We start from the raw sequence: 23,515 nt of genomic DNA on the forward strand, positions 1-23,515 counted from the left end.
TGAACAATTCCCACTCTAATCTAGCATTGAATTTGAAAGGCAAGCACTTTCAAAAATAATTGAAGAGAGCAGTGGTCTGATTTAATACTAAGGTACAAATTTAACTGTGACAATGTCCAAAGTAACCATTATGCTGTCCTCAGGGTCAAAAAATGGCAGTGAAAACCCTGCAAATTAAATTTTTTCAGCATTAAATTTGATGACTTTTTCCTGGAGTGACCCTATCACAAGAAAAAGTTAAACATTGCCATTTTTAATAATTCTTTTTTATTTATAAACATGGCACACTCATTATCATGAGTCTTTTTTTATCCCTGCAGTTATGAAATGAGGTCATAAAGTGTCACAAATCTATTACTGCAAAAGAAAAGACATCAATACATGTGTTTTTTGGAGCACAAATGAGTGGTGTAAACTGATAAAATACAGTCCATCTGGACTTGTGAAGTAGGAAAACAGTTATTCGCTGATTTATTGATGAATGACAGGTTGTTTCTACATGGAAAATATAGATTTTGGGTTTTAAATTAAATGAAGAGGCTTTATCACAGAGGGTCTTGGTAAGGGTTAGGTCGGTTTTGACCCTGTGGACACATGGTACCCATATAATATGAGGACAACAGACGGGTTAACCAATGTAGACTGTAAGGTGTAAGGTCTAAGACGTGACAAAAACAACAGGTAGACCATTCTACAGCATTCCATTAATACTCACTGCACAGGATCACAGTCGCCTGTTATGACAGATACCAGTTTGGTTATGTTTATGGTTTTAAAAGAGTGTAGGACAGATGTACCAAGACTACACCCTTACAGAATCAAGGCTGAACCCACACAATCCTACAGGGGAAATAAAAGATTATGGTTAAGCAAAGACATTTCTACATAGGAATGGACACCAGGGACAACAGCTCTGATGTTCATTAAATGCTCCATATTCCATGCCATTTCGGTCAGCCATTTTTATTTTTGTAACAATGGAACAGTCCCTTTTCATTAACCAATACATTGTGAAAACTAGGGCAACAATCACCACAGTAAGGGAGGCCTCATTTAAATAGCTTAATATATATGTATGTGCATTTTATTTTATATATATATATATATATATATATATATATATATATATATATATATATATATATATATATGTGTGTATATATATATGTATTATATATATATATACCTTGTATCTGGGATATCTTTAAAATAAGTATCTAAAACATAAGCTTCTAATAAGCACTTGCTTTGAGACCAGTTTTATTATTGGCCACTGAAGTACACAGGATGTACAAATTAACAAGGGTTAATGCTGCCTGCACAATACATTCTAACAATGCAACTGAGCACCACTTTAAGTCGATTTTGTGTACGTTTTGTGCAACGAAACTTACACAGGCCTCGCAAGTGAAGAACATCACACACTTCTCTTATTTTGCGTCTGGCAATTTGTCAGGCACAATAGAAAAGTGTCACGACTAAAACGGGATTTTTAATCAGTCAACATTATCTATAATCACATCGCTATAAGTGTCTACATGATCTCAATACAGCTGTATGTTACAATTATACAAAATGAGTAAAGAATACACCCAAAGTAAACAAAACAAATGAAAACACTTCCAAAAGTATGCATGTAGTACAGTAATGGCCGACTCTCTTCCAAGAACTATCACAAGCAGATTTCAATCTTCAGGGGGAAAAAAACACACATAGTATCACTAAGCATATCCCAAAATAAGTGTACAATATGCACACTTGGAGGAAGAAAAAAAAAAATACAAAATTAAAAAGCGATTTTCTATGCAGAGGAGTGAAAACCATTCTTGACTGAAAAACCTGGACCATTTGATTCTTCCTTTAAGCTCTGTAGTACAAAGAACTGTCCCAAGATGGAAACTCTTGAGTTCTGTCTCTGTTAAGTACACGAGTATAGCTGGTGGGTTCTTCTGTCAGGGACCAGACGCGGAGGAGGGGGAAGGAGAAATGGCTTCACCGTCAGTTCTGTATCCTCTTTTCTCATCTCCATACTTATCAAAAAGTCTGTATGGACAATTTCTTTTAAAACTTTTTTTCTAGAAACAATATACAAAGGGATGTCATATTTCTTTTTCGAGCATTCGTTAAGATGCCGTTTGTGTCGAGGATTTGAGAGGGAGGGACCCTCTCGCAGTTCACTGGTTGTTTTTGGCTTTGGCGTGCGTTAAGATGTGAGACTTCAGATTGGTGGACTGGGCGAACTTCTTATTGCAGCCGTCGAAGGGGCAGACGTAGGGCCGGTCTCCAGTGTGAATCCGCACGTGCGTGCGCAAGTTAAAGTCCAGGGAGAACCGCTTTCCACAGCCCTCGAACGTACACTGGAGGGACAGAGCGAGAGAGAAACAGGGAGGACAGACGGCATTAAATTCTGGTTATGCTATCGCTATTTAAAGCTGAAACGTTTTAACAGTGCTAACAACACTCTTGAGAGTGATTGTAAATTTAAGCTTAAATCATACATATGAGACCACCATTATGAACCACGAGGGCAAATTGACTGACACAAGCAAGATTAATACTGACGGAGTGGGAGGTGGGCGCTGGCGTACCTGGAAGGGTTTCTCTCCGGTGTGTACAAGCTGGTGCCGCTTCAGTTTGGAGCTCTCCACGAAAGCCTTCCCGCACTCCGCGCAGACGTGAACGCGCGGGCCGTGGGTGTGCAAGTGCTTCCTCATCGCCGAGTTGTCCCTGAACATCTTTGTGCATCCCTGAAGTGCAGAGTCAGTAGTTATTCAGCGGGTCATTACGGTCGTGATCAAACAGAAGAACTAACTGCTGTGTCTGTAACTGTCTAATCACTGGCCACTGGAAACATCTTCCATATGTCCAGGCATGAAGTAACACCGTTGCTTTGGACCCAACCCACACCCCATTTACTGAAACAGACTGAAACATCAAAGGATAGCTGTGCCCACATGGAGCTGTACAGCTCACAGCCAATACAGGATTTAAAACCACTTTAATTATGCAGCTAAACCAATGCGCTCACACAGCCAATCTCTTTTGGTGGTTGACTTCAGCCAATCAGATTTAACTTTGAAGGGGTATGATTCTGCGTGGAATGTTATGGGCCACTTTATCAGGTTGTGGATAGGACAGGCTAATGAATATTTGTCTCATACAAAGCTCTGGATATATCTTTGCAACCAATCAGATACGAGCACATGTCCAAACGCAACCAGTGCCAAAGCAGTCAGGTTTGTCTGAACAGGAAATGTCTCAGGCGACGGGGGGGCAAGGCTCACTTTGTGAGGACAGGCTATCGTCCGGGGGGCGTCGTCCTCCTTAATCTTCCGTGGCTTCATTCTGCAATGAAAGAACAGCGCCAAGGGAGACGCGTTACATCCAACCGCAGCCACCGCAGGGGAACACAGGGGAACGCAGGGGAACACAGGGGAACGCAAACACCTCAGAAACACAGGCTGCCGGCAAACGTTTTCTGCAAAGATTACAATTCTCCCTGGTGTAAGCTACTTGTTTGCTTCCGTGTGGAAGCCACTCTTGCGCTAAGAGAGGGCACAGACCTGCAATTCTAATGGCTGGGGAAAGATTTCGCTGGCGGAAAGATTACCGTTTTGATGCTGACAAAGGATTAGACAAAGCCGATAGCATCCAAACATTCTCAGACAGTTCACTTACAAATAAATAGGGCTTTGAGTTTGACAGGATTTGCAAGATGCCAATACAACCCCCTCATAAAGAGACTCATTAAAAATCATCCCATCAAGGTAAATTAATCGCCTCAATTAGTCATTTAATTGCTCATGGAGTGGTTCTTACGCCTATCCGGACATACAGATTGGTTGTACTCATCGGTATTCACAACATACATTAATGATTAGCTCCAACAGAAAGTGGTCAATGTGCGATTTTTGAGAATTAACAGAAATCAGAAAAGGCTAATTGCACTAATCAAAACTGCAAAACGGTCATTTATCATTATTGAGAATCTGTAACACTAATTATTTCTTTAGGGTGGGTGGGGCCTATATGGATAAAGTTCCTCAAGATTAGGTGTGTATTCCAAGGCTTATCCCTCAAGGTGTGCCTGGCGATTACCTCGCGAACTCTGCCAGCTGTTTGGGGTCGGAGAGGTCGATGCCCGGGATTCCCCCCGGTGGGAGCTTCTTTCCGGTCATGTACTCGGAATAATCCGGAGGAGAGTTCTCCCCGATGATCTGCTCTTCCACCACCGTCTCGTGGTCAATGTCCTTCTTGTCATCTGCGAGAAAGCAAAGGAGACCGGAGTCAATCACCTACAGGAAGAGGACGCACTACCACAGGACATCAGTAACAGCTCACCAACAACTAATGGGCAATGGAAGCAGTGAGATGTAGTTGAACCAAGCCAAAACAAGGAGTCCCTTTACCTAGGTAGTGGCAGCTACCTTTCTGAAATGATGCGTAACCGCCAGATCGATACAAGACAATCATTAATTACATAATATGATCAATTACACGACTGAAAATTTATTTTTATTTTTTTAAATCGAGATCACAGCTGACTCAACGTTTTGTCACGTGCGAATAAATATCACTGATGCATAATAAACAATTCATACAAATAAAAATACATTCATTACAAAATATATTCAAAGATAATGCAAAATAAAGATACTCATGGTACTCGTATGCAAACACACGAGAGTCGGTCCCCGCTTTTGAAACAAAACACTACCAGTTCCTTTTTCTGTCCTTTGATGCAAACATAAAATTAAAGAAGTTCCTGCTAGCCCAATACAAGCTTTCCTGACCAGCCTAGCATTGGTGGACTGAGCTTCTTTGCAATGGGTGTTCTTTTCTGGGTCACAGGATTTTTACACACTAGCATTAGATCTGTCCTCAAGAGTGATAAAATGTTTAAAGCAGGGCTGACCAATTATGTTCTTTGATTTATGAAAACAAGTCTATGGGGGGGAAGGAGGCAAATTCAATGTTTATCTAGTGGTATTGCTGCATGTATACATACAATTAATTAATCACTTTACACATAATAAATTCACATACAGAGCACTGCAAAAAGTCAAATTAGTTTTTATTTTAAAATAAGCAGATAAGATACAGTGCATAGAGAGCAAAAGTCTACAAACACAACAAACACTAAGTGTTTCCATCATTTATCAAGGCGTAATGCAATTATGATACCCTGTTTATACTTATTCTTCAAGAATACATTCTTTTTAGTCAAAAAACATGTGCTATTTATAATGTAAAAACACTAGCAGTAGTGACATTAACAGGCAGAATGTCAGATTCATTCAATTGATGGCTTTATTTGTTAATAGCTCAGACATCTGCATATTAAGCTTTAGAAACACACATTGAATGGAATAAAGTGCGACAACGAATAGAGAAACATTTAGTTAATGATAGACGAACTAGATATACACATAGCTTCCCATTTCATACAAGCATTTTGGAAATTTTCATTTGTAACTGTTCTCAATAAAGTATTCTTGCATTACTGAAGTATCATAATTGCATTATTCCTTCATAAATAACGAAAACAACCAGGAATTGGCAGTGTCTTCAGACTTTTGGTCCCCACAGTATCTTTGTTTGATCTGCTTTAAATCGCTGTGCGTTAAAACTTTATATTGAGCATCGTTGCTACATCGGGTAGCCTACACAGCTGGCATGATGAGCTGAGCCAGATTAAATGGGCTTCTTCCCCACCCAAACTTCATATGATGGCTATTTGCTGCATACAGTACTATAGATCTCCGTTTTGAGAGTCTCATGCTATGTGGTGGTCAGATCATTATTCAAAAAACGCTGTACTGAGCGTTGTCAGTGATAGCATTTTTTGGAGATAAATAATGATAGCCTAATAACAGCTTATAACAAACAGTACTAATTTGTCTGTCTAGGCTCGACATCATCAGAATTTGCAAACCGCAAAACTGCCCTGTTCATGAGAAACCCGAGCCCCCCCCCCAGCTAATATACACGGCTATACAATCACCTATCGGCAATCCCTGAGGGTCATATTTGGCTTATCCAAACATACAAATGACTGCCCAACACTATTTAGCACTGTTTATCAATTATGCAGAACAATTATAGCACAACAGCACAGTATGATGTGTTATATCCCAAATGACATCCTGAATGGTCTTTTCCAGGCACAGATGAAAGATTTGGTCCTGATACATGAAAAACAAGTCAGATGAATTATTCTGAAGGTAAGCCAGTAGTGGAGTTCAATAAATTTAATTTAAAAAGGCAAAACCAGTCAGCTTCATCCGACAGCTATATAATGCATTAGGACTGCATCTAACTGCCAACTCATTACAGTGTGGATCCCCAGGTCCACGAAAGTTTCGTTGGATCACGATCTACATCAAAAACATAATTGGTTGCTGTATCTGAAGTCAAGAGAATTAACACCTTTCTTCTTCAGCTGATGATATAACCGTTTAAAATATGCTAATCTTGACTGGAGTATAAATTAACTCCACAGACGAAGTAATTACAGTGCTAACTGGGCTTGGCCGCTGCAGCTAAGGTCCTGAGCCCTCTCACTGAAAACGAACTGCCATGGCACTCGCCTACACAAAATCACCGGCTCCCCCGAGGCTCGAGGGCGCTTTCATCTGCAAGCGGCAGTGTCGGTAACCCGCTCACATCCTGATGGCCTGCGCATTGTCTTCGTGCAAATGAGAGAAGGTGAAAGAGTGGGCGTGTTAAAAACTTTGGGCCCAAACTGAAACGCTGCTGAAAATAAGATGGTGTGGGTGGGCCCCAGCGTACACAGGCCTCTGCTTGATGGATTTGCCAACAGCTCTCGCTCTAGTACGCCAATATCCTGTACTGCCACAATTCAGCTGGTCCATCTTGATAATCAAGGGTCGTAACTGCATTCCTTGAAAGTAAAAATAACACTGAATAGTGTGAGCACTTTCTAGAAGTCCATTATCTTAAAAACAACCAGCAAATACTCATGCCAATTCAAATTTGCTGGTTAAAAGGTCAATTAAAAGCTTATGTATTTGATAAAGAGCGATAACTTTAGATACAGAGACACAGTATAACCAAGACAGGTGAAAATTTAGAAAGAACTGAGCACTGCTAGAGAAGAATGTAGCAATGCTACTAAATAAGAAAGATAATGTGATCATGTTTGCAGGAAATGGTGTTTCAACATAGTGATAATTTAAATTATAAAAGATACATGTGTATTTAAAAGTTTTAAATGTAACACTGGTTACATTTCATATGGCTCAGGCCGATTCCATTCATATGACAGGAATTTAATTTTACTGAGTGTTAACACTTGCAAGCATACACAAGACAAGAAACATGCCACCTACATATCTCAGGAGCAAACGTGCATGTTTTAACAGGGCCTAGTCTGCCCTGGTCCCTGCATGTTCACTTCCTTAAATAATTCCCAACTGTAAATTGCATTCTGAAACCATGCAGTCATTTCTGTCATCTTGAGACTACCATAGTTTTTACGTTTTTAATTTGTATGAAGAAATCTGGGATTGTCAGTCTAGTGCCATGTTCATTATCAAAAATAGATTACATTACATTTATTTGGCAGACGCTTTTATCCAAAGCGACATACAATAAAGTGCATACCAAAGGTCATTGGAACAACTACAAAACACAGGTCCGATAAGGTACAATACTCATTCTGTAACAGTTATTTATAGCCATGAACACTGAACACATTAAGTCCACTTCACACAGTAAACATTGCTCAGACCTAACCTATTCTAAATCAAACTAGGAGGCAGGACAAGCTACAACATCAAGATAATGATACAATGTAAAATATAAACTGATGGATGGAGGTACATGTAACATGAAAGTGCCAATGAAGTAGACAATGAGAACTTGACAGAAAAAAGCAGAAAAACAAAAGATGATGTTCAATGTCAAACTGGTCTGTCTTGTTTATTGCCCCCAAAAACACAAACTGCAACAAGATAGCGGCATGAATTTGCAAGACAACTGAATGCAGAGTTCCACGTATCTTTTCTACTTCTAAAAGCATCTCAAGTAACTTTATAAACAATGATGAGTCTGAAATAAGAAGCACTGCCTTAATCGCATATTTCAAATGCAGTGGTTGTGCTAGCCCATGGAATGCTGCATTAATGGAACGCAGGACATATCAAAATCTGAATTTCACACTAATTTGCTTGTGTTCAGATAAAAATAGCTATTATTGCAATAATATGCCCATTCAGAATAATATTAACAAAAAACAAATTATGTCATTCAGAATTTTATGAAACTTGAAAGAGAAGCGGGATTATCTAGATAAAGATAAGATAAAAATAATGTTTTGGCATTCTGATCAAAACATGATCTCATGCTGAGTCAGACAGCTAGAGCGTGACATCTTGTTTTCAACTACATTTTAATTAAGTGCTTTCTCTTTGAATCTTGCTATGCTACCAATAGCTGTGTAAACAGTATGATCAATAAACAACACAAATGTCAAGACACTGAAAAACAATTGGTTCAAAGAAGCAGAAGTAAGTATTTTGTTGTGGTTCAAGCCAGGGACATTGCCCGATGTTATCTTTAAAAAAGACGTCGGAATACCTGCGTTTATAGAATTGATTTCTAACTTTGTTCTTTGCATTTTGGCCCTTTTCTGCGTAAAAAAATGTGCAAACCCTTTATTCATGTGACCACTGAAATGGAGTTATCTAAAAGTTATTTCTTTATTGAAGGTCTTTCCACAAGTCAGCATTGGCACAACATTATGCTCCATAAACAAATAATTTCATTTACTTCTTATCGCACACAAAGCTGAAGCACAGACGAAGAGCTTTAATCTAACAGACAGAGACAAACCTTCCTCAATCAGTCCTGCTGTTGAAGGCTTGCTATGCTGACCAAATACTGACTGAGCATTTAAGAGTGTTCGACTAGGCTGAACAAACTTGACTAACAGCCCTGTACTCTTTTCAGGTCAGCTTCTAGAGCTGCCTGTCAAAACCAGCAGCCACTTTCAGAGACAGAATTAGAATTACACTGCGAGTAAGCAAAGAGCCACTTCGGTCTCACGGTTTAGGTTTCGGTTATGCAGAAGCTGTTTTTCTTCATTAATGATTTATTATTTCCAAAATTCCATTATGACTGCTCTGTGCTCTTCCAAATATGGCAATGCTCTGCCCTACATTTTTCCATTTACTGAATTTAGATCAAACACCACATTACCCGTTCCACGGATTAATTTTTTTCAGTTTGATAATTCACCAGAGTGGCAGGCAGTGCTACTAAGGGTCATGGCACATTGGCTGAAAGTACAGAAGTGAAAATCCTTACACGGAAGAGATTTCCACTGTCACAAAACGGTGCATCTGAGAAATTATATGACCAAGAATGTTGCTCCACAACATGACCACATCACACACGTGCAATTAAGTAAACAACACACACGTTACCAAGCTAGGAAGACCACTAATTACACCTTTTTAAAAACTAATGTTACCCACATATCCACTAGCGTCATAAGATTGATTCGTCATGCCCTCATTCTGTTGTGTATTGCCAATAAGATCGATTACTAACACACCATATGTTCAATGCTGATGTCCCGTGTACAGAATAGAGGCATCAAGCCTATCTCAAATACAGCACCCTATCAATGGAGTAGTGCTGGTCGAACCCAATGCTGTACACAAGTAAAACACAAGACAATAAGCCCTAACTTACACTGTGTCAATGGAAAAACTATCGGAGTTATAAAGAATGTTGCTTCTCAAAGTGTCGTCTCCTCGTAATTTGACCTAAAACAAGTCTGGAATTACAAAATGTACATACTCCTAATGTGAATCCTATTCTTTCTTCAAAGCCAATTTTTCGTAAAAAATAAAATACAAAACCTGCAGTATACAACAGCATAGCTCACACGTTCTAGTTTTTCTTCCTTCACGCAGGGAACAATCGTGAAAGAGACCTCGCTTTCAAGTGTATCTCCTGTGTAAATACAGGTTGATAGTTTAATCAACAATCACTAAACAATGACTACTCAAATTCACAATTCCTATTTTAACGCACCTGGCAAAGGTAAGTTAAGGATCCCATAATTGCGACTGTCTTAAGTCAATGCTAGCCCGCATTTGGTCAGTTACACTGTTTTTTCATTATTATTATTATTATAAAAAGTTAACCACGTTATCAAAACTGCCATTCATTCTTAATGAAGCTTCAGTGTTTTTTCTTCTTCTCAACGTCACTGAACGAAAAGTTAATAACTTTCAAATAAAGTTAGCACCACCTCGAGAACACATACTGCTGCTGACTAGCCATGTAAATTATGTTGCATTAGTCTACTGGCGGAATAGCTAGCGGTAACAATAACAGTTAAAACATTATCGTTAGAGGATGTTAAGACTGTCCATCAGTGATAACACTGAATAGCTCACCAACTACAGTTAACTTAGCTAGCCACAACATGACGTTAACGCCAGTTAGCTGACGTTACCTCCCAAATAAGACGGCTGTCTACCTAGCTGCTAACCAGATTTTCCGACCAGTCTAGGCAAACAATGATAACGTTAGTCTTGACTTAACTAACCGTTAACGTAACCCTCAGTGTCTCGAATTGTTTACCATATAAAACAGCGAGGTAATCATTCTTTGGCCATCCGCTGTGTTACACGTGTAAGGAAGACCCGCATATGCACTTTTCATTTTTAAAAAGCGGGTAACATTAGCTTGCTTGCTAGCACGACAGCTACCAGTCATGAGGTAGCCTTAGCTACCTATCAGTATCAGACGAGGAAACCTGCTGTCCAGCAATATTAAAGAGCTAGGTTGTCTGAAGACGAAGTTAGCTAGCGATGTCATGCTCGTAATACGGGCATATGAAGCTTAACTGCTCAGGGAAGCATCAGCTCGTGTTTAATGATACTAGCATTTTTTAAAACCACATCAGCAATAACGTTATACTATACATAGTCTAATATGTTGCCTAAAAGTTTAGTTTCAAGACAACCGAGTAACTAGCTGGAAAGAAAACTACAGATAGTATCAGGCTAAGTTAACTGACACTTCTATTCTTCTGTAGCACTTCACTAATGTTCTATAGCTATCGCTTCAAAAGCAGCGTGCCAGGCTAACTTGTTAGCTAGAAATAATAACATTAGCTAGCTGATTATAACTAAAATACCATGTTCGACAACAGTGATAACGTTGGTCAAATAGTTAACGGAACATTTCTGTTTATGACTGCCAAGCAACTGCATGATGTTGGTCCCGTTTGAATAATCTGGCTAACGCGTTAGCAGCAATTTTGCGCGCTTAGCCTCCCGCTCCTCCGGACCCCTCCCCCTCCTGCCTCCGAACAGTAGCTTGCATCTTGTATGTTTAAACTGCGCCATTGCGGCCTACTCCAGGGGCCAGCAGCAGCGCGCTCGCTCCCGCACCCGCCGCCATGTTCCCCCGGCCGCACAAACGCCATTTTTTCGGGCCGCCATACTGGACCGGGGGAACATGGCGGCGCCCATCAACACATAAAAACATGGCTTCCCTTCCAAACCAAAACATTTCAATCGGACTACATTTAAGCATGCATGGAAAACTGTAAAAAAATACTTCTGACAGTGTGTTAGTCCACAACGAGAAAAGCTGGGCTAGCAAAGGAGGACAACGCCCTTGCAGGCCCGCTTTGTTAGCATAGACAGAACAATGCACAGAAAAGACTATTTTCCATGATCAAACCATACTCACCCGAAGCCCACATCGTGACCGAAAACTCTCCTTCCAGGGTCTTTATTTGCACTTGTTTTTGTTCCCATTTTCTACCGCTTGCCTCCGCTGCACTTAGATAGCTTTTTTTACCCGCTTTCTTTCCGCTACCGCCTCCCCCTTTCTTCATCCGTCCCACTGAAGAGCTCTTCCCGGCTACAGTCACCAAAGTCTGCTCTATATATTCCTCCTCTGCAGCAGGTACTGGGACAGGTATGAGGATTTGGTCCTCGAAACCGTCATCTGCACGGAGGTCCGAATCGTCCCCACCGACCACCTCCTCCCGGGTCTGCACCAAGATCACCTCTTGGTGGTGGTGAACCTGATTCGGATCGTCAGTGACCAGCGGCTGTAATGCAATCATGGGCTGGTGGTGCTCGTCGTCATCATCACCGCCGACCACCGTTGTCTCAATAGTCTCCACTTCTATTTCATGGAGTTCCACTATCTCGGCTGGCATTTCCGTGCCATCTGTTTCGATGTAGAGCGTATCGCCCGATGCCATATTGGATTCCCCCCAGAATGCTCTCACTCGCTCTGTTCTATTGCCCCCTCTCCTGTCTCTATCCCTTCCTCCTTCTTCGACAACACAAACTCAACTCAGTCCCATGCCAAGTCCCGTTCGCCACTATGCTCTAAATGCTAAGTCTCGCGAGACGAGAGCTCAACACCTCATACTGACCGTGCCACCGTAATGTTACACACTTCGCTCTATGTATGGGAACGAAATGTTTGACAAGGTTTAAAGCAAATTATAAGTTATTAAAACTGGGAAAAACAGGTAATTGATAATAAATACTTTATTTATTAATTTGCCATTTGCAAAGGAATCACTCAATCAGAAAAGCTGAAAAATATAATTTTGACTATTTCAGAGGTGTAGCCAATGTCTATACCAAACATCCTTCGGAACGTTTTCTATTTTGTATATTTCAAGTTATGATTTGCTTATCTGAGTATGTGTGGTCTGGGCTTGTGTCTGTCTACAAAAAAATTGCAAACCAAACATTGATCATAATATTTGGCATAAACATGGAATATAATTTTATTCAAAACATCACTTTTCCTGATTTCAGTGTGTTCAAAAGCTGCTACTATGGAGTGTACTCATGGCTCCCAGTATGAAAGCCAAAGCGCAATTATGTCAATAACAGTGAAATATTTTTCTTTAGAAATCATTTGTGAGGTTTCTTAGAATGATATGTTATGTAGATGATGTTTGAGACAATTTTAAGTCCAGATATTTTAACAAGTGCTTAGGGTTCATTTTAGCACAAGGTTTTAAGCTGCAGCATTTCATTAATGTGTACAGAGGCTGAACTTTGCAAACTGAAGAGATCAGGATCAACCAGGATCTTTTCCAAAGATATCAGATAATCAGCTTACAGTATAGACATGTTTTTAGTGTGGCATATGATTTCTTTTCTACTGGTAGTACTGACAGCAGTTATGGCAGACTCAGGCTAGGGCTCATCCTTGTCTTGTGCCTCTCTGAGGTTTTATTGGCTGAGATGTTTTATGTTTAGGTGTAGGCAGCAGGTGTTTGATACAATATCTTGTTTTGATGAAGATCTACCAGCTCATTTGCCCAGCTGCTTTTTCTCCATCAAGTGGGCTGCAGGAGTGTTGTATTTAATATACTATGTAATATATTGAAGAGTCACCTAGTATTCCCTGACAAATGGTGTCATTTGATATTGTGTCTCGCCTTATTTCCAGGGATTTAAAAATAATATTGAGGTTGATGTTCAGCAGTATAGAGACAAGGTTGCATTACCTGGAAAGGTCTGGAAGGTTAGGGTGTCAGCATTAAAAGCATTGTTGTAATTTTCATGGATTGGGATAAACAGGAAGAAAAGACAAGCAACCGTTTTCAGAGTGCACAACTCATATAATTCATTTTGAATCCCTATAGCACTATAACTAACTTCTATTGCTCTAAAAATGCTCAACCTTAGTGCAACTGCCTTGCCAATAAATAACCTAGTGCAATTAAAATAATGGCATAGTTTGGGGAAAAACAAAAAATAATATTACAGCAAGTCATAATTTGCACCAGATTACCTAAATCATGATGCATTTAATAGCAAGCACATTAATCTGTAACTCAATTATCCTTGAAGACAGAAAAACTGAAGGCAAGCTTGCCAAATTGCAATAACATGCTTTAGCTGTTGACTTAATTTTGGCAGATGCGTTAGTCCACAAAACAATTCCTTCAAAAAACACTTTCACTTACACACTGACAGAAATTTCCAGCTCATCTTCCCCCAATGGGACTAAACAGGTGCTGCAAGTGCTGTATTTTATCTGGAAGGTAATGAGGGAAATGGCGTTTCAGGTAGAAGTATCTGAATACCTGAGCTGTTGACTGGTATGTCACAATGCTCCAGTAGATGGAGCCATTTCTCTCAAAAACCATGTAGAAACTAAACCCTTAGTCCTCTCCTTGCAATCTGGAACTCACTGGAATCAAAACCTCTTCATCACAAAAGTTATTATTCCATAAAGGAAAATAGACTTAATATTTATTCCAAGAACTTTGAAAAAGTGGCAGTTTGCCAAGGTGACTGCCACCAGAAATACTGTATGTTTAACGTGTTAATCTATTATGACTACCAGTGTCTATTTGCAGAGAAGCCTGCAGGATTCTCTTCTGAGATACGTAAATGCAATATATAATTGAAGAGTTTGCAATTAAAAGATGCATTGGTGATTTTGTTTCAAATTCAGTTGCATTTTTGTATTTTCCAGTCTGAAGTTTATACTTTTTATTTAACAAAATAAAAAGAAAAACTTTGAGGCTGCAGAGGAACGCACAATGCCTACTCTGCACAGCGGTGTGTACCTGCGGAGAGAACCCTGCAGGTGCCACTGTTCATTTGAACCAACCCCACACACCACAGACTAAAATATACAGGTACATATTTATAGTATTTTCTTTTTCATGTGATGTGATTTTTATTTAATTTGCAGCCTCGGTGTCATTAATCTGAGGCATTGATATAAAAAGGCCCAACTCTTTTATTCTGAGTGTACAGTTTGTAAAAAGCCACTATTATAGTTTTCTTTTACTTTTTGGGATTCATTTTGTTTCACTGCAACCAGCACTTTATGTGAGGTAACACACTAGGTCTCCCCCATTTCTCTTGTTTGATGCAACTGTATTTAACAGTAGAAACATGATCACTACTGCTTAATACAGACAGTGTCAGGTGGCGGTAGTGTTCTGCATAATTTCCAGCTGCAAATCTTCTAGCACTTCAACCAGGCATTTCCGACAAGAATGTTTATGAAAAATGAAAAATTCCACCTGGGAGTCCACATACATCATCTTACCTATACAACACTACCCATCATAAATTACATCAGCAGCAGAAGTGTGGTGCAAATGAGTGGTCTCATAGAGAGCTGTGGTGGAATACCGATTATTCAAACTGCTATTCGCAAGGACCAAAACTGTGCCTTGTTCATTTCGGGTTGGATTACTTTCCAGACCAGGAAACAAATGGACATATGCAGAAGTTCCAACTTTTAATGGCACGGACACAAAGGAATGTCCAATAGTAAAAGTAAATAAGTCTATCAAAACCAAGTTACTAAAAATTGTGAAAAAGCTCAGACTGCTGAAGAATTGTCCGTTCTGGAAGAAATGAAACGTAAAATCAAATCGGTTTACCCAACAAAATGTCTGATGCATAATATATTTCTGCCATATACAAAAACCTATCTGGTGGGTGGGAGCATTGTAATGTTACTGCATGTGTCTCTCATCCTGCTGAACATAATGAACTGCACAGTGAAAGAGCGAAGAGGTCCAGTGGGAGGGGCTTAAAATTCCATCAGATGCGTGGAGAGTCCATCACTGTCCATCACCAGGGCTTGCTTTTCTCCGTAGACCCCGTACCTGACCACCACCCCAGCCTCCGTGCACTTGCTGGAGGAGGCTAGCTGGCTCTCCAGCTGAGTCACGAAGCTGGCGTAGAGCTGGAGGCCCTTCGTGCTCTCGATATTGTTCGGGTAGTGCATGCTCCGCCTCTTGGCCTGCCCCCCCAGCGTGTCCTGGGGGACCACGAGCACGCTCCCGGGCAGCTCCAGCACCGAGGCCTGCTTCCCCGGGCCCGCCTCAAAAAGCTTCACATTCAGCAAGGCCTTCACTGAGGGGACACACAGAGACCCAGACACGTCACAGAACAGAAAACCGTGTAAAGCAAATGTTCAAAACCTATGCAGTCAGTGCCATGGCCTTGAATCCTGTTGTACTGGCCAGAATATAAATACAATCTCCAACAGTGATGATGACAGTCACTTGACAGTAATCTCTTTAACGGTCTGTCCAAATCTGTACAAACATATGAAATTAATATATAAAATTAGTACAATTTAAAAACTCAATCTGCTCAGATTATCAGATCAAATGGTTTAACGCTATTTGCTATTCCTTTGAATCTTAGACTTCTTTTAAGGCTGTCTTGGCTAGTGTACAGAACATAGTCAGGTCCATAAGTATTTGGACAGTGACACAATATTAATCATTTTGGCTCTGTACGCCACAATAGATTTGAAATGAAACAATCAAGATGTGATTTAAGTGTATACTTTCAGTTTTCATTTAAGTGTTTTGTCAAAAATATTGCATGAACAATGTAGGAATTACAACCATTTTTATACATAGCCCCCCCCAATTTTAGGGGCTCAAAAGTAATTGGACAAACTAACATAATCATAAATTAAATTGTCATTTTTAATACTTGGTTGCAAATCCTTTGCAGTCAATGACTGCCTGAAGTCTTGAACCCATACTCATCACCAGACGCTGGGTTTCTTCCCTGGTGATGCTCTGCCAGGCCTCTACTGAAGCTGTCTTCAGTTCCTGCTTGTTCTTGGGGCGTTTTGCCTTCAGTTTTGCCTTCAGCAAGTGAAATGCATGCTCAATTGGATTCAGGTCAGGTGATTGACTTGGCCATTGCAGAACATTCCACTTCTTTGCTCAAAAAAGTCTTGGGTTGCTTTCGCAGTATGCTTCGGGTCACTGTCCTTCTGCAATGTGAAGTGCCGTCCAATGAGTTTTGAAGCATTTGGCTGAATCTGAGCAGATAATATAGCCCTATACACTTCAGAATTCATCCTGCTGCTTTTGTCAGAAGTCACATCATCAATAAATACAAGGGAACCAGTTCCAGTGGCAGCCATACATGCCCACGCCACAACACTATCTCCACCATGCTTCACAGATGAGGTGGTATGCTTTGGATAATGAGCAGTTCCCATCATTCTGGTACAAGTTTACCTTTGTCTCATCTGTCCATAGGATGTTATTCCAGAACGGTACAGGCTTTTTTAGATGTTTTATGATGGCAAACTCTAATCTCGTCTTCCTGTTTTTGAGGCTTACCAATGGTTTACTTCTTGTGGTGAATCCTCTGTATTTACTCTGGAGAAGTCTCCTCTTGATTGTTGACTTTGAGCCAGATACGCCTACCTCCTGGAGGGTGTTCTTGATCTGGCCAACTGTTGTGAAGGGGTTTTTCTTCACCAGGGAAAGTATTCTTCAGTCATCCACCACAGTTGTTTTCCGTGGTCTTCCGGGCCTTTTGGTGTTCCTGAGCTCACCAGTGCATTCTTTCTTTTTAAGAATGTACCAAATAGTTGATTTGGCCACACCTAATGTTTTTGCTATCTCTCTGATGGATTTTTTGTTTTTATCAGCCTAATGATGGCTTGCTTCACTGACAGTGACAGCTCTTTGGACTTCATTTTGAGTTAACAGCAACAGATTCCAAATGCAAATGTCACACTTGAAATAAATTCTAGATCTTTTATCTGCTTACTTGTAAATTAAATAATGAGGGAATAACACACACCTGGCCATGGAACAGCTGAGCAGCCAATTGTCCAATTACCTTAGGTCCCTTAAAAAGGGGGGACCACATATAAAAAGTGCTGTTATTCCTACACCGTTCACCTGATTTGGATGTAAATACCTTCAAATTAAAGCGGAAGGTCTGCACTTTGAGCTCATATTTATTATTTAATTTCTATTCCAATATGCTGTGGTGGACAGCTAAAATAAGAATAACATTGTCAATGTCCAAATATTTATGGACCTGACGGTAGGTATATGAAATGTCATATTAATATAGGTATTGGAGCATCATGCCTGCAATAGGATATATCAGAGGAATGCTTTCAGCATTAGCAAATGCCAGTGAAGCATATTTTACATATCAAATGTAATATGCAAATAGTGCAAAAATCCCATATAGTAATAAGTCATTCATGCTTGTCCAGATAATACTGGCATCTACAAACTATGTTTTTACATATTCGTAATAAGACCAAAATAAATACTAATTTATTGCACACATTTTATGCCTTTTCTAGCAGTTGATAGTCCTTAAATAATTTTCTGAAGTGTGTTAAATGATCATATTAAAAAATGTAGCAGTTTTGCCATGCTCATCCTTGTAATTACTGTAATATAGATAACAAGCTTTAAACTGTGTGTTGCATATTATCCAATTACTGGGCTAGAAACTTAGTTGAACATGAGCCTTAATACAGAAATGAGAATAGCCTGACTACTATACAATGAAGTATAGCAATAGAATTATCTTCAGTTGTGCTGCTCATACCCTGAAAATAGTAAACCATCCATCACAACATATGCACACCAAGCTTCAACGGCAAATATAGAGCAAAGTGCAGTAGAATTAAAGCAAGTAAGCAGTCGACTAATGCAGTAAGATTACATGTTTCATGTTTACAGCAAACTTTATTCCCAAATACATCAAATGTTTTAAAAATTAGTTGGTTTTAAGGATTTTTTTCTGTCGCGTACATTCCACTAAGATTTATCTGAAGGCTAGGAACTTCTGGCTAATAACGGAATAGTGAAATGGCCAATTGAGGCACTTCCTGTATAGTTAAATAAAGTTAAAGCTATGGAGTGGAAACCTGAGGACCCAACTTACCCATTTTTGGGATCACCTTTTCTGTGGCTCCTTTGAAAAAGCAAATGTAAACCACCATTCCTTTGTGAATCTGTGAATTAAAGAAATATGAGACCTTTTAAAATGGCTTTAGTTTTGGGCAGTATCACCTGCTCCCCTCACATCCTAAAACCCCATTGGATGTACATCAGAACTGATGTGATTAAGTTGTACTTGTAGACCTACAGTGAATATAACAGGACTCTCTTGGTGTTTTTGTATGTTAAAATGCACCATCAAGCTAACAGTACACACATAAGGAAAATCTATTTAACAGGTGAAGCTGCAGTAAAAGACCAATTAATTTTTCCATCAACACAAAATGTACAATCAACATTCTTGTCAATAGGGCCGACTCTCAGGTAAAGCGTATTCTTCTCTTCTGTAGACACAGTGAAGTTCAGTACCTCCACCCACTCCGCAAAAGAGTCCCCCTCCTGCGCTTTGACTCGGAGCCTGGCGTACTGACACTGCTGTATCGCCGTCCTCGCGTGCGGGACGGCCGCGCCCTTCTTCCCGTGCGCGTCTTCTTCGGCCAGCGCCTCCGGCAGCGCGTCGTCGCCATCGGCGACGCCCCCCAGCTTGCCGTGTGCCTGCCACGTTCTCATGACGCTGGGGTGCGGCAGGGCCTGCTTGAAGCTGCTGCGCACGTAGTTGTAGGCCTTGGGCGACAGGAGGCGGAGCTTGAAGGCGAAGGCCTTCAGCTCCTCCGTGTACTCCAGGGAGGCCCTCTTCTCTCCCAGCATCCTCTTCACCAGCTCCTTGGGCACGCCGCTGAACTTCTCCGCCACCATGTCGGAGCAGCTGGGCGGGGCGGCGCTCTCCTTGCGCAGCTCCTTCACCGCCGTCTTGAGCTTGGCGACGTCGCGGTGCCAGCGGCGCACCTTCTGCTGCTCCATCTTCAGCTTCTTCCGGCACGCCTCCAGCTTGTCCGTGATGTTGTTGCAGCGTCTCTTCAGCCGGACCGGCGACTCCGTCACCGCGTACAGGTGGTCCGAGGGCAGCAGCGGCTTGGGCTCCACCCGCGGGACGTAGCTGAAGTAGGTGAGGACGCTGGGCTGGTGCTCCACCGCCGCCGCGGCCATCAGGGGCCGCGACGCCGCCGCCGCCGCGCTCCGCCCTACCTGGGGCGCGGGAGGCGCCGCGCTGGGGGCGCTAGCGGTGTTGTTTTTGCTGGGGACGGGGACGGGGACGGGGGCTGGTAAAGGGGCATTGTTGGATTTATTCGGGATTGAAGGCGGGTCCTTTTTGGAGGCCTGCTCGGTTTTTGGGGCTGCTTTTCTGGGGCGGCCTCGTTTCCGGCGGGGGCTATTTTGCACTTCGTTTTGTTCGCTCTCCTGCATCTCCAGCAGCTGGGATTTCTGCAAATGCACGAGAGAGACAAAGTGGCCACTGCTCACATCGGCCTTGCAATCAGTAGCCCAATCAACTGAAAAGTCAAATATGTGTAATAAGTGTTCATTCAAATGCATTTCAAAATGAGCTACTGCAAACATCAACGAATATTCAGAATGTCCAGTTAAGGACATTCTAATCACATATTCGTGATCTTGCACCTTAAAAGGTTAAAGATACCTTCCGGGGGAAAAGGACAATTGTTGGGACAGCGTCAGCCCTGATGCGTGTGGTCTGGCCAGTCCTGTCGAAGCAGTCTTCTTTGAAGTGTCGCGAGCACAGAACTGAATTTGGTGTCGGGATCCAGTGGTCTTTCTGGGTGACACGGATCCAGATTTTGAGTCTCTCTGGTTGCTTCAGTGGGAACCTAAACCCCACAGGAATATCATCTCAAATATGTAAAACAAATTTTTTTCCATTACAGCCTTCAACTAAGTTTAAGCTGTGAACTAAACACTTAGGCCTACCTTTACTTGACTTACAACTGTGGTAGTTGCGTGTTCCTGGGGGTGTTAGACACAATTGTGCAGATAAAACAAATTTAAATTATTTACTAAACATTTGATATTAATATCAGCCCTAAGAACAAAGTTTACACAACATTTTTAAGATTATTTACTATTTTAGTAATTTAATATGCATCCATTGACCTTGACACTACTTAGGCCTAGGTCCAGGGGCTCAATGAATGGAAATGGCTTCAGAAACACCTGTAGCCTACTTTTAAACATGGCCAAAGGTGTGTGAACACCCCTTTAATTAGTGGGTTTGGCCACTTCAGCCACACCCATTGCAAACAGGTGCAAAAAATCAAGCATACGGCCATGCAATCTCCATAGACAAACATTGGCAGGGTCATACTGAAGAGCCCAGTGACTTTCAATATGACACTGTCATAGAATGCCACCTTTCCAACATGTCAGTTCATCAAATTTCTGCCCTGGCCAACTTCAAGTGCTGTTATTGTGAAGTGGAAACGTATAGGAGTAACAGCTCAGCTGCAACGCGGTAGGCCGCACAAGCTAGCAGAACGGGACCGCTGAGTGCTCAACTGTTTTGCGTGTAAAAACAGTCTGTCCTCCATTGCAACACTCACTAGAGTTCAAGACTGCCTCTGGAAGCAACGTCAGCACAAGAACTGTTCGTCAAGAGCTTCATGAAATGGGTTTCCATGGCCAAGCAGCCGAACACAAGCCTGAGATCACCATGAGCAATGACAAGCGTCAGCTGGAGTGGTGTAAAGCACATCGCCATTGGACTCTGGGGCAGTGGAAAAGCATTTTCAGAAGTGATGAATCACGCTTCACTATCTTGCAGTCTGACAGATTAATCTGGGTTTTGTGAATGCCAGGAGAATGCTGCCTGCCCAAATGCATATTGCCAACTGTAAAGTTTGGTGGAAGAGGAATAATGGTCCGGAGCCTTTCTCATGGTTTGGGCTAGGCCCCTTAGTTCAAGTTAAGGGACATCTTAATGCTACAGCATACAATGACATTCTAGAGAATGTCATGCTTCCAACTTTGTGGCCACAGTTTGGAGAAGGCCCTTTCCTGTTTCAGCATGACAATGACCCCATGCACAAAGCAAGGTGCACGGTTTGCCAAGTTTGGTGTGGAAGAACTTGACTGGCCCTGACCTCAACCCCATCAAACACCTTTGGGATAAATTGAAATGCTGACTGCAATTCAATTTATCGCCCAACATCAGTGCCCAACCTCACTAATGCTCTTGTGACTGAATGGAAGTGAATCTCTGCAGCTGAGTTCCAAAATCTACTGGAAAGCCTTCCCAGAAGAGTGGATGCTGTTATAGCAGCAAAGGAGGGACCAACTATATTAAGGCCCATGGTTTTGGAATGGGATGTTCAACAAGCATACACAGGTGTGATGTTCCGGTGTCCACATACTTTTGGTCATATAGTGTACCTCCCATAACTTTTCCCAGCAACCTATACCAATAATTGTTAAAGGAAAATAGTTAAATGATCAGGTCAGTGTTAAAATAACAGCTCAACTAATCCTAATCGATTTGAAGAAAAGAAAATTTGCAAATATAGTGGGATCAGGCATTAAAGTTTGTAACTGACACGGTTATAGAAGTGTACATGCAACAGCGCTCACCATCAGTCATACTTATAAGTTGAAAAAATGTCTTTGGGCATGCGTTCCCTTTCATTTTGACAAATCAGAGAATAAAATAATAAATGAGCCCTTTCTGGAGAGACTGTGAAAATAAAGGGTGAGCAAATACTTTCACTGCAATGTCTTTTTTACTGCAGTGTCATACACAACTTTCCGCGACTTAACTAGGGGCTTGATATTTTATGGTAGTTTGTTGTGCATGTGCAACCATGCTGCAAGCACGAACTGCCCTGTAATAACAGTTAGCTAGCTAACGTGACAACCTTAATATGCACGCCAGATATAGGATTGTTTCCACAAATGGTTTCAGTTTGACACACTCATCACACGTAGCCTATACGACATATACGTTTATCACAGCAGTCCTACCTGTGAAACGTCAGTTTGCTGTTGTCTTTATTGCATCCAGTACGAGCATTGCATTTAAATGCAGAGCACACCGGCATGGTATGCAGGACTTCGCGCCAGAGCAAAGTGACACGACACGCACTGGCTTAACTTTCACACTCTTTAATAGTATGAAGTTGCATTAATCATCCATTTTGCCAGATGTTGGTTTCCTTTACAAACTAGGAGCACTTGTGCACCAATATGGCGGAAAATCGCTTCAACCTTAAAACAAAACTTCCTCTGTTGTGGTGTAACCAAATAACCGACCCCCGAAAACTGACCTCAGGAATTAAAGGGTCCGTGCACACTTTTTTAAAAAGAGAGCGGATTAATTACTGGTTTGTGCAAATTTTTATTAAATTCAGTTAAATATAGATTGTTACGTTACTTCGGCTTAATGTGGTAGAACAATAAGACGAGATTGCTATCCGAAAACTCGAGATTCAGAAACACAGACAGTCCATACCCGGTTCAATGCATTTTTCCCATTCAAATTTCACATTATACAGTCAGCTCCATAATGTTTGAGACAAAGACATATTCTTCTTGATTTGGCGCTGTACTCCACAATTTTTTATTTGTGTACATTAAAATGCACATTTATGTGCTTTTATTTAAGGATATTTTTATTCATTTTGGTTTCACCATGTAAACATTATGGCACTTTTTATATATAGCCCCCTCCCCCATTTCAGGGCACAATGACGTTGGGGTCATACTAATATTATGTAAATTAAAGTATTCATGCTTAGTACTTCATTGCATATCCGTTGTATGCAATGAATGCTTGAAGACTGTGACCCATAGACAACACCAGGTGCTGAGTATCTTTTCTGGTGA

The 23,515-nt window shown here is 41.1% G+C and overlaps 2 protein-coding genes across 2 annotated transcripts; both read right to left on the reverse strand.

The window, feature by feature from the left end:
• Nucleotides 1-914: 914 nt before the first annotated feature.
• Nucleotides 915-12,383, reverse strand: yy1a (YY1 transcription factor a). The gene is made up of 5 exons (XM_035435655.1): nt 11,740-12,383; nt 4,099-4,261; nt 3,285-3,345; nt 2,589-2,747; nt 915-2,357 (listed from the first exon to the last, which is right to left on the reverse strand). Exons 1-5 carry the CDS (start codon nt 12,260-12,262, stop codon nt 2,175-2,177), a joined length of 1,089 nt encoding a protein of 362 aa, XP_035291546.1. The 5' UTR covers nt 12,263-12,383; the 3' UTR covers nt 915-2,174.
• Nucleotides 12,384-14,513: 2,130 nt separating this feature from the next.
• LOC118229572 (THAP domain-containing protein 7-like) lies at nt 14,514-22,938 on the reverse strand. Its single transcript, XM_035421676.1, has 5 exons — nt 22,655-22,938; nt 20,325-20,511; nt 19,157-20,110; nt 18,732-18,801; nt 14,514-15,914 (listed from the first exon to the last, which is right to left on the reverse strand). The coding sequence occupies exons 1-5, from the start codon at nt 22,729-22,731 to the stop codon at nt 15,589-15,591; spliced, it is 1,614 nt and encodes a 537-aa protein (XP_035277567.1). The 5' UTR covers nt 22,732-22,938; the 3' UTR covers nt 14,514-15,588.
• Nucleotides 22,939-23,515: the final 577 nt, after the last annotated feature.

The sequence above is a fragment of the Anguilla anguilla genome, chromosome 1 (assembly GCF_013347855.1).
Source record: "Anguilla anguilla isolate fAngAng1 chromosome 1, fAngAng1.pri, whole genome shotgun sequence".
Classification (NCBI taxonomy): domain Eukaryota; kingdom Metazoa; phylum Chordata; class Actinopteri; order Anguilliformes; family Anguillidae; genus Anguilla; species Anguilla anguilla.